Source organism: Jatropha curcas, chromosome 5, assembly GCF_041381405.1.
Source record: "Jatropha curcas cultivar XTBG-Jc1 chromosome 5, XTBG_Jcur_1.0, whole genome shotgun sequence".
NCBI lineage: Eukaryota > Viridiplantae > Streptophyta > Magnoliopsida > Malpighiales > Euphorbiaceae > Jatropha > Jatropha curcas.
In genome coordinates this window covers 812907-829961 of record NC_143155.1, presented here as the reverse complement: position 1 = coordinate 829961, position 17055 = coordinate 812907, and the positions used below count along the sequence as shown (strand labels likewise).

Here is a 17055-nt window from a genome sequence, read left to right as displayed (position 1 = left end):
TAGTTACATTCAAGAAAAAAAATAATATGTTTTATCTATATTTTATGAAAATTAATTAGTATGTTCTTGCATTTTTTAAAGTATTTTATCTTTTTCTAAATATTTGATTTCGTTGAACTAGTATATTCTTCTATCAATTTTTTATACTTTTCATGCTTACGCCTTATGAAAAGATAAGAATATCTTTTAATTAAATCAAAATTAATAAATTTTTATTGAAAAAATTAGTTTCTATATTTTTTCAAAATATAAGGAATAATAGCATAAAAAATTGACGTGAAAGGAATAATAGCATAACAAATGCAAAAACATAGTGAAAAATGAATATATTTCCAAAAATATAAGGAGAGACTAATTAATTTTTGCAAAGTAAAGGAATAAATAGTAATTTTTCCTTTAAATTAAAATAAATCAATAGCTAATTTCGCGAACCAAAGAGAAAATTACTCACTATTATGGATCAAAATGTAATTTATTTAATTATAATAATTCAATAAGAAAATTTAATTAGTTCAACTCAATTCAAACAAAACTAAATTATTACAAATTCAATAAATTTAATTTTTTATAAGAAAATTTAAACCGAATTGCATTGTTTATCGAACAAAATCAAATTAAACTGAAATAATTAGCTTGGATTCGTTGCTTCGATGTTCATTCATTTTAAGTTTTAGAATTTTTTTTTTAAATGAACTGAACCGAAACTGTTTAATCGAATCAAATGATTTGGATTAATCAGTTGAATTTGATTTAGTAGAAATTTTATCGATTGTTGTGCAGCCTACCTTACAATTTCTGGAACTAGAATTTGACAATTGAGAAGTAAAAGGAATCTCTTTCCAGTTTACACATTGGAGACAAATGAAATTTTTGTAAGAACAATATGAAAAGAATAAAAAATAATTCACAACTGTGCATATAAGAATAAGACAAAGACAACACGGTTATTTCCATATCATAGTTGAATCCACATAGTAACGACATAATTAGGTTTGTGTTTTTCCAATAGTTTTTTTTTTTTTAAAAAAAAACTAGAGGTGTTAATCCCTCGCACTATAGAGCCTGAAAGTTTTTAAACGTCTCAACACAGCAATTTAAAAATCGAAATTATGTTCTTACTTTTAGAAAGATCGAAACTATTTACTATTCTAACTAGATATATTGAAAATCTATTTTGCACTCTTACAAGCTCGAGGAGTTTGAAGGATTCAGGCGAAGCTCAAATACTTCTTTAGTCTAGTCGGATCGTGCTGAGTCGGTTAAAAAAGTGGTGTGATCATGCATGCTCAAATTATATTAGAGGTTTATTCAGCAAAATTAGCTATTTTGATAATTTTTAGTTGTTTTAACAGTATTTATTAACTTTTTCCGGAGTTTTTCATAAAACACTAAAAGCTAAACATTATATGAATTAACTTTTTATAAAATACTATTTTAACCTTTAAAATCCAATTCAAACGTTATGTTATTAAATATTATAAAAAATAACGTTTATCAAAACACCAAAAATTACTTAAAAAACTGTTGTCGAACACAGTCTAGATTCAATTAGTGCCTGAGTGTAATTATCAATAATCAGTAGATAAATAAATGTGTGTTTATAAACTTTTATTTTTTTAAAATAAATTTATTAATATTTCATAAATGTTTCTCTCTTAAGTTTAGTGATTTTACTATTATTTTGTTTATTTTACTAAGATTATTTTGTTTATTTTACTATTATTTTGTACTGCCCAACATGATTTTGTACGGCCAGCCCTCATGCATTCTGCAATGACCTATTCCCCTCATATTAAATTAACTCAGGCCCGTCAATTATCAAAATCTTTATTTCAATCCAATTTTTCCGCTGAAACCAACTTACACTGTGTTTGGGTCTGTGGAAAATGGGAGAGGAAAAAAAAAATTGAGAAGGAAAATGGTACCAATTTTGGTTCTTTCACTTGTTTGAAAATGTGGAAGGAAGGGAAATGTAGATGAAAAATAGATTATGAGACCCACATATCATTTCTCTCTGAGCTGAAAGGAAAATGATTAAAATTACAATTTTGCCACTGTTTATTATAATTTATTGAAAATAAAAGGGATAAACTCATAATTTTACTATTCATAAGTTCGTTTTCCTTCCTTATTTTTCTTTCAAATATCCAAACATTAAGCAGAAAAATTCTTCTATATTTTTTCTTGAGAAAATTACTGTACGATTTTTGTAGTTTGCGAAATACAACTAATTCGTCATTGTGTTTTGGAAATAGAATAAAATTTTTTTATAGTTTACTTCCGTCAAAATATAAGTCATTTCCTTTCATTTTTTGCATCTTTTTTATTAAATACCTTATAAAATGACGAAAATATTCATTTTATTTTTAAAAACATTGAAACAGATTAGTTGTATTTTTCAAACTATAGGGACTGAATATAATTTTTCTGATATAATATTTTAGTATTTCTCTATTAACCCTGTGTTTTCTTATTGACCTAACGGAAAAGATGTATAAATTGGATAAAAAAACTTACTAGTGTAATGAAATCAAAACATGAAAAAAAATTGATATATTTTAAAAAATATAGAGACAGACTACTAGTTATATTTCGCAAACTTTATAAACCAGTTCAATAATTTTTCCTCTTTTCTTCCTTATTTTCTTTCCTCCCCTAATTATTATCCAAACACACAAGTAATTATTGATACCATATATTCAACTACCAAAGGCCAAAAATACAAAATTCTGCAAATCAAAGTTGCCGTCTGAATCAAGTTTGGGGCATATCATATGTACCCTTTTACCATAACCTGTGACAGACAAATGTTGACATGAGAACACATTTCACATTTCTCTGACAAGTTTTCTTGCCTTCTGTCTCTGACACTTCACATATATGATTATGACCTCGACAAAATTAATTAAAAGAGATTTGGAATAGGTGCCTCTCTTACCCTGCATTGAGTTATAAATCTTTGTCTTCTATCTATATAAAGGTTTTTTTTTTCCATGAAGAAAGGGCAAGTTTAGGTATAGGGCAAGACAATTGCCTTCCTTTTCTAGCCATGTCTATCAATTGGACTCCCAGAAGGATGTATTTTCAACCATATAGAGTTTGTTCGGCAACGTTAACTGTTTTAAAGATATTGATTGTTGTAGTAGTTGTCAGTTATCTATTAGTTATTAGTTATTATTTGGTACTTATTTAACTTAAAATGACAAAAAAAAGATATTAGTTGTTTAATTAACTGAATTCGAAAGAAAAAACAATGGGTGTAATTGTCAAAAATAATTAATTAAAAGTTAAACTCTGAACATTAAAAGTTAAACGTTAAAGTAATTTAACGTTTTATAAAAAAGTCCTTCAACTTTTAAAAGCTATTATAAAAACTACTTTACCAAAACTATAATTAATAGAGATAGAATTATGATTTTATCAAAATGCTGGAAGCTAGCTCAAATATCATCCGACATGAACATAAGTACTTAGCCCCTATTTGATAACAATTTGTAAAGGAATACAATTGTAATTTTGTAGTAATTACTTTTATTTATGTATTTTGAACGGTGTGACAGGTGAGATATAGCAATGCTTATTTATGCGAAGATCTGGATTTGCATTTAAAACCTAAGCATAGGGGAGTGAACATTTGACTTAGGTCACTAGGCTTGTATTGTCCATGTCTTGCCCCACTCATAGGTGCCCCTAAGCTTATAATTGGTGCCACTTGTTGTCTATTGTAAATTGTAATAAATCCAATTAATGAGAATACATCTTGGTTGCCTCTTTCTTTTTAATTTACATTATAATGTATAAAACTCTTAGCCATGAGTGTTTTTATATTTTGAGAACATTTGCTCGGTGTCAGTTTTTTTACATAAAATATTTTTTTCCATATAAAATTACACTTTATATGTCATTTTATCCGTATCATTTACACATTTACACGTTTCTTTTTCTTTTTTCTTTTCCACGCAATATAGTATATGTAATATAAATAAGCTATAATTAATTAGGGTTTTCCTTGAAATGTAATTTTCTCTATTGTTTTTAGATGTATTGCCAAGAAACAGCTTTTGTTGTCACTGCAAATGTAGAAGGGCTTAGGACTGAAGAATTGAAGGTTGAGATTACTCGAAGAAAAGTGATGTTGATCATCAATGGAGAGTACTGTATAAGAAGCTGTGAATTGCCTAACAATGTCAAAATGTCAATGATTACTCCTTGCTTTGATTCTGAAAATTGAATATATATATGTGTGTGTGTGTGTGTGTGTGTGTGATTACTTAGAGGAAGAATGGTGGCCTATATATAAAATGCAATTGTAGGCTATTGCTGAAATCTTTAAAACGACAATAACACTGTTTGGAAAAGGGGAGGAAGGAAAATTTGGGTAGAAAACAGGTTCCTATTCCTCCCTTTCCCAAACATAGTGTAAGACTGGACCCATATGAATACCAAGAAAACAGGTTCCAGAACATGCGAGAAAAAGCCCAAATCCCTTCATTGAAGGGTCGAGACTTGTCTAGATACAGTTTCTTGACAAAAGCCCAATTAGATTTCCCGAGAAACTACTAGAATCCTGCTTCTGCTTCCTATAAAAATCCCTTCCATTCTCACCATTCCCCCATCGACAGCAAAAACACATCCATCAAATCTTCTTAAGCGATATACAAATTAGAAATGGCTCTGATTCCAAGTTTCTTCGGTAACTCGCGAAGCAGCATTCTCGATCCTTTCTCTGCTTTCGACGTTTGGGATCCATTCAAAGACTTCCCTTTCCCTTCATCTTCTTCAATCGTCTCTCGTGAAAATTCTGCTTTTGTTAACACTCGCATAGACTGGAAAGAGACACCAGAAGCTCATGTCTTCAAGGCTGATCTTCCTGGGCTCAAGAAAGAAGAAGTGAAGGTAGAGGTTGAAGATGATAGAGTTCTCCAAATCAGCGGAGAGAGGAATGTGGAGAAAGAAGACAAGAACGATACTTGGCATCGGGTAGAGCGTAGCAGTGGCAAGTTCTTGAGGAGGTTCAGGCTGCCGGAGAATGCAAAGATGGATCAAGTGAAGGCTTCAATGGAAAATGGAGTTCTTACTGTGACTGTTCCTAAGGAGGAAATCAAGAAACCTGATGTGAAGGCTATTGAGATTTCTGGCTGAGTTCTACAAATATGAGCATTAAAATGAATGTTCTAAGAGAGATTCAGAAGTTGTTTGATGTAATAAATTAATGAACAAAGATGGAGTCTTGAGTTGTAAAATCTACTTTCAATTTTTTTAAATTTCCAACAGCTGAATTTCACAAATTAAGACTAAGGTTTATGTCATTATGTCATACGTAAAATTTCACTGGCTAATTAAATCATTTTAAAAATAATTTTACACTGCTATATATTTTAAGTAGCTAAGCAAATAATTTTACATTATATATTAACTTATTTACAAAATTTGATTAATAAAATTAGTTTAATTAAATATTTATTTGATAGTCAAAAAAAAATAAGAAAGTTAGTATTTTAAATTGCTTAATCACATATTTAATGTTTTATAGAAATAAAAAATAATAAAAATTATCATTATTAATATGGAAAAATGTGAATTTATTATAAAAATGAATTTGAGAATGTCACAATATTATTTTAATCACGAGGGTCAAAATTATGTATCGACGAATTTTTTACTTTGTATATATATGGTTGAATTTTGTGTAAGACCATTTCAAGTGAGCATTATAACCCCTTTTTTTAATAATAATAATATTCTTACACAAGTGAATAAAAATTTCAAAATGATAATAAAAGTTAATTAAAGGGATTGCAAGTATAACAAATTAAATATACATAATAAAAAATTATTAAAAAAAATTTAAGTATTCTGAAGGTCAGACGTCATTTGATATATAAAATGCTAATAAAACATTTGTCGTGTAGATATTTTCAGATTTTCATGTCCATAAATCTTGAATCCAACTCTCAAATATCAAATATTACTAATCATACATTCTTTTATCATTTTTCTGGCGGCTGCCATTTGATTTTGAAAATTATATTATAATTCAAAAATGTATTTCAAAAAAAAAAATATATAAGACAATAAGAATATTTGTAAATTATATCCCGAAGAATAAGATGAGATGATATTGATTAATTCTCCTTTAATTAAAGGTTTCGAGTTTGAGCTCTGAATATGAAATATTTTTAAACACTTGGAAGGGAGTATTTTTAATCCCTTTGTAGGCTTTTCCGGTGCAAATTTCATTAAAAAACTTTAGCTTATTTTGAGGGATTCAATCAAGTGACAAAGAAATTGATTTATGCTATTAGCTATAAACACACTCTACTTAATGGCTACTTACAGTACTGCTCGACTCTATAGTTATTCAACAGGTTTGATTATTTTCAAATTTCTTTTAGGAGTAACTTTCAAATTTCTTTCATTTACTAAAAAGAGATCCGCATCTCTATTTGTTTTACTTTCAAATAACAAAATGCTTTAAAATGCTAAAGTTATTTGATTTCAAAATTTTATCTATGCATTTTTAAGATTGTTTTTAATAATAATAATGACATATTAATCTAATTGAATTTTCCCGATTTTGAATTAGTTGCACGAACATTTAAAAGGTTTAATATTCTCATATTATAGTTGGTTTTTTTAAAGATATTTATAACTTATTATAGATAATTATTTATTTATTTAAATTTTTTTAATAAGTTACGTACTTTTTCAAGGCTGTGTGCTAAGTGTGCTGTGTCTTATTTTTTTTTTTTTTCTCAAAAGAGTTGTATCACATTCCGTGGCAACCTATTTCATAGATAAACGGAAGAAAAAATTTATCTAGACTAAATTCATAATCCTATTTATGAATCAAATTAATAAAGCTAATGATTTTTATTAAAATGGCATATTTCTATCCATATATTTAAAAAAAAAATTAAACCGACCTATTATTTAAAAAATCTTTAGCTCCATTGATTTTCATGAATAAGGCTGTGAACTCCGTCTGGCAGATTTCTTCCAATACATAGTACTCCCGCTGGACCCGATTGGCTGACGTGGCTGGATCTTAAAAAACGACATCGACTGAGCCCGTTTGGAAACTAAGAACAAAAGTTCGAGAATGTTCGAGAAAGGCCCATATCCAGATTTATCGAACTTTCCAAGCATTGAAGGTTCCAGAACTTTCCATATATGGTTTGTTAACGACAGCCCAATTAGATTTCCCGAGAAACTACCAGAATCGCTCTTCTACTGCCTATAAATAATCAAACCCATTGCCCCTAGTCCGATCATCGACGATAAGAAGAAGTTCAGTTCTCAATTTACTTTCTCAGCTATCTATCAGATCTTGTCCAAGAAATAAACAAAACAGAAATGGCTCTGATTCCAAGTTTCTTCGGTAACTCACGAAGCAGCATTTTCGATCCTTTTTCTGCTTTTGACGTTTGGGATCCATTCAAAGATTTTCCTTTCCCTTCGTCTTCTTCAATCGTCTCTCGTGAGAATTCTGCTTTTATCAACACTCGCATAGACTGGAAAGAGACACCAGAAGCTCATGTATTCAAGGCTGATCTTCCCGGGCTCAAGAAAGAGGAAGTGAAGGTGGAGATTGAAGATGACAGAATTCTCCAAATCAGCGGAGAGAGGAATGTGGAGAAAGAAGAAAAGAATGATACTTGGCATCGGGTGGAGCGTAGCAGTGGGAAGTTCATGAGGAGATTCAGGCTGCCGGAGAATGCAAAGATGGATCAAGTAAAGGCTTCAATGGAAAATGGAGTTCTTACTGTGACAGTTCCAAAGGAGGAAATCAAGAAACCTGATGTCAAGGCTATCCAGATTTCTGGTTGAGCTATTATTTCCTGTAAACTTACATTTATAGCAAAGCTAGAGATGATGAAGAAAGAATTAATGATGTTTGTTCTGTTATTTTACTGGGTGTGACTGTTTGTATTAATGCTATGAGGTAGTGTCTGAATCTTTGATGTACGGTATTTTCTGTTATATAACGATAGTAATATTGCTTTTATAATTAATTGATTATTCGGTTTGTCGACGAGACAATTCTCTTTTTGAAATCAATTCTTTTGCCCGAAAATTTCTTATTTCATTTTTTTTTTTGCCTCTGCACTAGGCAAACTAAAAATCAGAAATTTAGATTAAGAGGATAAATAATTAAAAGGAAAATACAAGAAAATTATAGGTTCTAGGTTGGATCCCAAGATCCATGCAAATCATTTGTTTAAAAAGAGGACTATAGGGTGGGGTTTCGACAGAAATAATGCGTAAAACTATTTCTTAATTTAATGTCATTTTAAAACTATTTATTAATTTAATATTTATTCTGACATAAAGAGAGAGTATTGCATTAAAACCATTAATTGAATTAGTGATTTTAGTGCAACAGAAAAAGTAATTCGTACAGATAAGCAATCAGTAAAAAAGTTATATGAATAAACAATAATTTTTATTTTGTATTGAAATTACAAATCTAATTGATGGTTTCAATACAATATGAAACTTAACAAATGAAAATTTTAAGTTGTCAATTTGCTTTTTTACTAAAACACATAATTCATTTGGTGGTTTTAGTGCAACTAATCAGCAAAAAGTACATGAGAAAAATAGTGTTTTGTTAATAGTTCACCATATTAATTACTGGTTTCAAAAGAAAAATATTCATTCACTCAAAATATTTTTTCACACACATATAATCTGGTGGTTTTGGTGTAATACATTTAATATGTACAATAAAGTAGACATTGGATTTCATTTCGAGGTGTAGAAGTTGGAGCTATTGTAATTATTCGATATCTTTTTATCTTATCATATAATTTCTTAATCTAACTAATTAATAAATTTTACTCTTATTTCCATAATATTTTTTTAATACAGGCAGATGGGCTCCAATATATATATATATATATATATATATATATATATCACAGTTCAACATCACCAACATGTAGAAATCCATCATTCCGTCAAGATTATTTACCTATTTGGTACAATTAATGAAGAAATTCGTGACGAAACTCATCGTATGCTTCAACCTGCCCTTCTATCTATAGAGTTTCCTCGTGTTCAAACATCAAAAGAACTACAGAGGCGAAGGAGGTGTGAAATGGCATGTAGTGTTGGATTTAATTTTCTATTGTGGGCTTAATATGTAAAATTAAATATGTACAGCAGTCAAATTGTAAAGTCAATTTTAAATGTGGTCTTGATTGTGAATAATTGACTATTGAGGTATCAACTAATTATAGATATTAAGTGTAGAGACCATTATATAATTCCTATTTCGTTAAAGGACCGAAATAGGAATTGTACTAACCCTACAGGTATATAAAGGTCGTGGTCCCCAGAGGAGTGGAATACGATTCAGTTTTACGTTCCTTTCGTATTGCTTCCGCTAAATCGATTCTTCAATTCTCTGGAAGGCTGCAAACCTAATTCTATACATCAAGATCGACGAACAACGATGTCAGGTACGCAACCTTTTCTTATTCAATCTATTTTGTTGAATCTAGTGGTTTGCACGATCTAGGTTATTATTGAATTATTTGAGATTAATTCTTAACAAGTGGTATCAGAGCCTTGTGCATAATTGCTAGATTTTAGATTGATTTTCGTAATGTTTTTTTTTTTTTCCCTACTGTTTACGGATAGAGGGTTTTGTTTAATAAAAAAAAAAAAAAAAACAGTATAGGTTTGTGGATTTTGATCGAAATCTTGGCTTGAGTATAACGCCATTGATGATTTTAGGGAATTATTGAACAAAGATTGTGTTTTTCATGGTTGCCGTTGGTTTAACACCTCAAAACCCACCTGAGAACCTCCATTGTTGCCGGCGAATTAGTTTTGAAATTGCAGTTTAGAGATTTGTGATTTCAACACCGTTTTTTTTTTTTTTTTTGACTCCCTTGGCTGCCATTCACCGTCCAATGGCTACTGGAGCTTGTCTTCGGTTGGAACTGGTGGTGTTGGCGGCCGAAAGGGGCTGGAACGGCAGGTGGAGAGAGTTGGCGGCGGACCTGGTTCTTTTTTTTCTTTGTTTTGTCTCTGCTCGTTTTTGTGTCAAGGTTAGGGATGGAAAATTACGGTTAGGTCCATGGAAAATTTCATATTAGTCCCTTAATTTTCTATAATTTCATATTGGTCCCTTAATTTTCTGTAACTTCAGATTAGGTCCCTAAATTTTCTGTAACTTCAGATTAGGTCCCTAAATTTCCTGTAACTTCAGATTAGGCCCCTAATCTTCTGTTTTTCGTATTAGGCCCTTAAATTTCTGTTTTCTTTCGTTTAGACCCCAAACTTTATTTATTCAAATTTATTTAGTCCAATTTTATAACTTAGTCTCTAATTTAGTGACTTAAAGACTAGATTATAATTTTTTTTTTTTTTTGGACTAAATAATTTTAGATTATTAAATATTTAGACAATCAATTCATTTAATTGCAATTGTTTTGTTTTAATTACAATTAAATGATTTAATTTGTCGACTTGAAATTAAATTTTGGAGTGATTAAGTCCCTATTGTGTTTGATATTTGTTAAAATAAATTGATTTGATCAATAAGTCACCAAAGTGACCTCTATTGCTTGAATTGATTTATTTTAGAATATTAGACAGGTGTATTAGAATTCGTTGCGGATAGTTAATCGGCCCAAAGGAAGGTTGCTATCTGGCTGAGTTTTGAATACATGTTTGGCAATAAATATGTGATAATTGTTTGATTATTTTCATGACAATGATATATCGGCCCAAAGGAAGATTTATTATTTGTCAGGACTATGTTATCAATATTTGATTGCTGCGTTGAGATACTAATTACAAGTTAATGTTTTACATCCAAAGATGAGAATATTAATGTTGTGTCTGTATCTTATTTCCATTTTTTAATCTCTACTTATGTGAATTGTTTCATTTGTGGATTGTGAGCTTATACTTATCTATTTGTTTATTTTCTCTAATGTCAGCTAACATGTCATTTAATCCTGATTGTGTCCCTAAACTTGAGGGATCAAATTTTGAGTCTTGGAAATCAGATATTATGATCTTTCTGGGCTGTATGGATTTGGATCTTGCATTCAGGATGGACGAACCTGCTCCTCTTACTGATACGAGCACTGATGTTCAAAGGGTTCAGTATGAGAAGTGGGAGCGTTCTAATTGCTTAGGTCTAATGATCATGCAGAAAGGAGTCCCAGAACATGTTCGAGACTCTGTCTCAGCTGAAAAGAACAATGCTCAAAACTATCTTGCCGAGCTGGAGAGGGCTTATGTCAAGAATGACAAAGCCGAAGTGGGAACACTTTTAGGAAAATTAACCTCCATGAAGTTTGCTGGCAATGGTGGTGTTCGGGAGCATATTCTTAGCATGTCTCAGATTGCAAAGAGACTGAAGGCGCTGGGTATGGCTTTACCAGATGACCTTTTAGTCCATTTGGTTATGAATTCTCTTCCTTCTCAGTATGGACAAATTAGGACTTCCTATAATTGTCAGCCGAATAAATGGACTCTTAACGAGCTCATTTCTCATTGTGTTGATGAGGAGGAAAAGATGAATTCTAACAAAAGAGAGAGTGCTCATTTTGTTTCTTCAGCTGGGAAGGGCAAGAACAAGAAAAGAAAGAGGCCTTTTGCAAAGACTGTTGAAAAGGCTATTGAGAAACCTGCTGCTGCTACTGCTGTAGATCCAGTACAAAAGAAGCCTTATGTGCCAAAATGCTTCTTTTGTGGAAAGACGGATCACTTGAGAAAGGACTGTCCTAAATTTGCTATTTGGCTTGCAAAGAGGGGTAAGTACCTTGTTTTAGTCTGTTGTGAAGTTAATTTAACTTCAGCTCCTAAAAACACTTATTGGATGGACTCTGGTGCTACCGCTCATATAAGTGTTTCATTGCAGGGCTGCCTCAACTACAGAAAGCCAACTGACGGTGAAAGATACGTCTATGTGGAAAATGGCGATCTGGTTGAAGTAGAGGCAATTGGACATTTTAGATTATGTTTAAGTACTGGCTATTTTTTGGATCTTATAGATACTTTTGTTATTCCCTCTTTTAGAAGGAATTTGATTTCTGTTTCCTTTTTGGACAAATCTGGTTTTCATTGTTCTTTTGGAGACAGTGTATTCACTTTATCTATGAATTCAAAAGTTTTGGGTACTGGTTGCTTGAATGAATGTGATAATCTATATATGTTAGACGTTGATACTAGTTATCATGAATCCCTGCATGTTACTACAAGAGGTACCAAAAGAAAGTTGAATATTGATAACTCAGCTGTACTTTGGCATAGACGTTTGGGTCATGTATCTAAATCGAGAATTGAGCGTCTTGTTTCTGATGGTATCTTAGATACACTTGATTACACAGGTTTGGATTCTTGTATTGAGTGTATTAAAGGAAAACAGACTAAACAAAAGAGACTAGGTGCCATTCGGTCATCCAATGTTTTAGAACTGATTCATACAGATATTTGCGGTCCATTCCATATTGCAGCTAGAAATGGCTAAAGATATTTTATATCATTCATTGATGACTATTCTCGATATGGTTACTTATATCTCATTCATGAAAAATCTGAGTCTTTGGACGTGTTCAAATCTTATAAAGCCGAAGTTGAAAATCAACTAGGAAAGAAGATTAAATCTGTTCGATCTGACCGTGGTGGTGAATATTATGGTAAATATGACGGTTCAGGAGAACAACGTCCAGGACCTTTTGCGCTTTTCCTACAGGAATGTGGAATTGTCCCTCAATATACAATGCCTGGTACACCCAGCATGAATGGTGTATCTGAGAGACGTAATAGGACTCTTATGGATATGGTAAGGAGTATGATTAGTCATTCTACTTTACCAGAGTCTCTGTGGGGTGAAGCGTTAAAGACAGCAGCTTATCTTCTCAATAGGATTCCATCTAAAGCAGTTGCTAAAACACCTTATGAACTTTGGACTGGACGTAAGCCTAGTCTAAAGCATCTTCATGTTTGGGGATGTCCAGCTGAAGCAAGGCCTTACAAGCCGAATGAAACAAAACTGGACTCCAAAACTATCAGCAGCTACTTTGTTGGATATTCTGAGCGGTCTAGGGGTTACAAGTTTTATAATCCTACTTCCAGAACTTTTTTTGAAACGAGAATTGCAACATTTTTTGAGGATGTTGATTTTGGAGGGAGAAATAAAGAAAGAAACATTGTCTTTGAAGAGGAACCAAGTAAGGATGATTCGGTTCTCATTCCTTTTGTTGTTTCTGATAGCGTACAGACTCCAGTTGCTCCTGTAACTATTCAAGATCCAATTCAAGACAATGCTATTCTTCCTCAAGAACAAATTCAACAACCTCAAGAATTAGAGCCTGTTCAAATGCCTTTGAGGAGATCTACTAGGGAGAGAAGAAGTGCTATTCCAGATGATTATATAGTGTTTCTTCAGGAACATGAGGATACTGTAGACATGATAGATGATGATCCAGTTAGTTTCTATCATGCCATGCAGAGTTCTGACTCTCATAAGTGGATTGAGGCAATGAACGAAGAGTATAAGTCTATGCAAGACAATCAAGTTTGGGATCTTGTTCAATTACCTGAAGGAAAGAAACCCATTGGTTGCAAATGGATATTTAAAACCAAAAGGGATTCTCAAGGTAATGTGGAAAGATATAAAGCACGTCTTGTAGCAAAAGGCTTTACTCAAAAGGAAGGGATTGACTATAAAGAAACCTTCTCTCCAGTTTCTTCGAAGGATTCTTTTAGGACAATCATAGCCTTAGTTGCAAATCTTGATCTTGAGCTTCATCAAATGGATGTTAAGACTGCGTTTCTCAATGGCGACATTGATGAAACAATATATATGGTGCAACCAGAAAATTTTGTAATTGGAGATCCAAAACATCTGGTATGCAAATTAAAGAAATCCATTTATGGACTCAAGCAAGCTTCTCGTCAATGGTACTTTAAGTTCAACCAAGTAATTGTCTCGTTTGGCTTTGAGGCAAATGCTGTTGAAAATTGTGTGTACCATAAGTTCAGTGGGAGTAGGTTTATCTTTTTGGTCTTATATGTGGATGACATACTTCTTGCTACTAATTGTAAAGTCTTGCTGCATGAAACCAAAGTTTTTCTTTCAAAGCATTTTGAGATGAAAGATTTAGGTGAAGCTTCTTTTGTTTTAGGGATTCAGATACATCGAGACCGTTCTCGAGGTATTCTTGGATTATCACAAAAGAGCTATATTGATAAAGTGCTCAAGAGATTTGGTATGCAGAATTCTAGACCATTGGATACCCCTATTGCAAAAGGTGATAAATTTAGTAATCAACAATGTCCAAAGAGTGAACTTGAAATTCAGGAAATGCAAAAGGTTCCTTATGCGTCAGCTGTAGGAAGTCTTATGTATGTTCAAGTTTGTACTCGTCCAGACATTTCTTTTATAGTTGGCATGTTAGGTAGATATCTTAGCAATCCAGGAATGGATCATTGGAAAGCAGCCAAAAGAGTCATGAGATATCTTCAGAGGACTAAGGGACATATGCTCACATATAGGAGATCAGATCAGCTTGAGATCATTGGGTATACTGATTCTGATTTTGCTGGATGCCAAGACAGTAGAAAATCCACATCTGGCTACGTTTTTCTATTGGCTGGCGGTGCTATTTCTTGGAAGAGTGTGAAACAAACTCTAGTAGCAACCTCCACCATGGAAGCTGAATTTGTAGCATCTTATGAGGCATCCAATCAAGCTATTTGGCTGAGAAACCTTGTCACTGGGCTGCGTGTAGTAGGTGGAATAGAAAGACCAATGAAGTTGTATTGTGACAGCAGGTCAGCCGTTTTATTCTCCAACAACAACAGGAGCTCTTCTCAATCAAAACACATTGAGATTAAGTTCTTGGCTGTGAAGGAGAGGGTACAGAGTGGACAGATATCCTTAGAGCATATTGGAACAAACTCTATGATTGCGGATCCGCTTACAAAGGCAGTGATACCGAAAGTTTTCCATGAGCACACCGCTCATATGGGTATCGTTTTGTTTGAGACTGTCTAGTTTTAGTGGGAGTTTGCTCTTTATGTTTGCATTATGTTTTTGAATGCTCTATTTTGTTTTGGATATGTTTTATTATGAAATTTTGTTGAGTACTCATTTTGGTTGATGGTTACACTCTGTATTATTATTATTGTTTTGCTTGATCTCACTTTTGTTGGTGACCAGTTGGAAACAGACATGATGATCACATTGCATGTAGTTTTCATGCTACACTTCTATAATGAATCTATGTCATTTAGGGATATTGGTAATGTAGTTGATGATGAACTTAGTCATGAGATATATGGCGAATGTTTCTTCAGCTCTTTATCAATATAACTAATGGACGAGATTGTTTTTGGATACCTTGTATGACTGCGTTTGTTGAGCTCATTTTGGTGTATGTATTTTATTTAACATATGTTCGCCCAAGTGGGAGATTGTTGGATTTAATTTTCTATTGTGGGCTTAATATGTAAATTTAAATATGTACAGCAGTCCAATTGTAAAGTCAATTTTAAATGTGGTCTTGATTGTGAATAATTGACTATTGAGGTATCAACTAATTATAGATATTAAGTGTAGAGACCATTATATAATTCCTATTTCGTTAAAGGACCGAAATAGGAATTGTACTAACCCTACAGGTATATAAAGGTCGTGGTCCCCAGAGGAGTGGAATACGATTCAGTTTTACGTTCCTTTCGTATTGCTTCCGCTAAATCGATTCTTCAATTCTCTGGAAGGCTGCAAACCTAATTCTATACATCAAGATCGACGAACAACGATGTCAGGTACGCAACCTTTTCTTATTCAATCTATTTTGTTGAATCTAGTGGTTTGCACGATCTAGGTTATTATTGAATTATTTGAGATTAATTCTTAACATGTAGACGTATTCTAGTTGAAGGCTAGCCAGTAGACGATATACCTTAAGTCCCTTCCTCTATGACATATAACTAGTATGAAGGGTATCGCACTATTATGCCCAGCACACCATCTTCCACACCATAACCTGAGTGGAATGTACTATCTACAATATTAGAAATGGCATTAAACATTCATTACACTCCAATGATAGCAACCAAGCAAATCCATACTTCTTTCTCTGAAATAGGCAAGGGAATGCCATTTCAATATACAATACATGCTTTCAATACTTCTATGGTGTCTTTCGGCACACATGATGGATCTACATCTCATGCTAGTCACTCATTAAATGATTTCCTTGAGATGATGATGGTACCCGAGCAACAGACTCATATGACATTTTCTCCACAACAACCATTAGCAAATGTGGTTCAAGCACCTCGCATGATTGTTGATATAAATATTGAGCATGGATAAGAATATCAAGGTGTTAGAGAAGATACAGTACGCCGAAATCCACATCGTAATAAGAGGCATTCAAGATGTGGTACAGGAGGACATGTGGGTAGACATTAATATGATTAATTTTTCATGTATTAGTTATTAAGACATTTTTAACCTCATACAAGTTCAACACAAAACACCTCATTACTCTTGGTAATTTTTAAATGTGTAAGGAAACTTAAGTTGATATTAGTTAACTTGAAATAATTGTTAACTAAAATCACCAGATTATATGTGTGTTTTGATGAAAAATTATTTTGAGTGAATAAACTTTTTTATTGAAACCACTAATTAATTTGTAGACTTTTAAAAAAACACTACTTTTTCATGTACTTTTTATTGACTAGTGGTCACATTTCATAGTTGCATTAAAACTACAAATGAATTGTGTGTTTTAGTGAAAATGCAAATTGACAACTTAAAATTTTCATTTTCTATTGAAACCACCAATTAAATTGGTGGTCTCAATATAAAATAAAAATTATTTTTTATTCATATAATTATTTTTTGTTGATTACTTGTCAGTGCGAGTTATTTTTTCTATTGCACTGAAACCACCAACTCAATTGGTGATTTTAGTGCAACAATCTCTTTCCATGTTAGGACAAATATTAAATTAATAAATAGTTTTGAAAAGATATTAGATTGTGAAATAGTCTTCTGAAGAACATTAT

The 17055-nt window shown here is 32.1% G+C and overlaps 3 protein-coding genes across 3 annotated transcripts; all 3 read left to right on the top strand.

The window, feature by feature from the left end:
- Positions 1–4598: 4598 nt before the first annotated feature.
- LOC105631172 (17.3 kDa class I heat shock protein) lies at positions 4599–5243 on the top strand. Its single transcript, XM_089722097.1, has one exon. The coding sequence runs from the start codon at positions 4669–4671 to the stop codon at positions 5140–5142; it is 474 nt and encodes a 157-aa protein (XP_089578223.1). The 5' UTR covers positions 4599–4668; the 3' UTR covers positions 5143–5243.
- Positions 5244–7260: 2017 nt separating this feature from the next.
- Positions 7261–8015, top strand: LOC105629886 (17.3 kDa class I heat shock protein). Its single transcript, XM_089722051.1, has one exon. The coding sequence runs from the start codon at positions 7357–7359 to the stop codon at positions 7828–7830; it is 474 nt and encodes a 157-aa protein (XP_089578177.1). The 5' UTR covers positions 7261–7356; the 3' UTR covers positions 7831–8015.
- A 2693-nt stretch (positions 8016–10708) lies between these two features.
- LOC149495959 (uncharacterized) lies at positions 10709–12146 on the top strand. The gene is made up of 2 exons (XM_089721954.1): positions 10709–11780; positions 11888–12146. Exons 1-2 carry the CDS (start codon positions 10952–10954, stop codon positions 11914–11916), a joined length of 858 nt encoding a protein of 285 aa, XP_089578080.1. The 5' UTR covers positions 10709–10951; the 3' UTR covers positions 11917–12146.
- The last annotated feature ends 4909 nt before the right edge of the window (positions 12147–17055 follow it).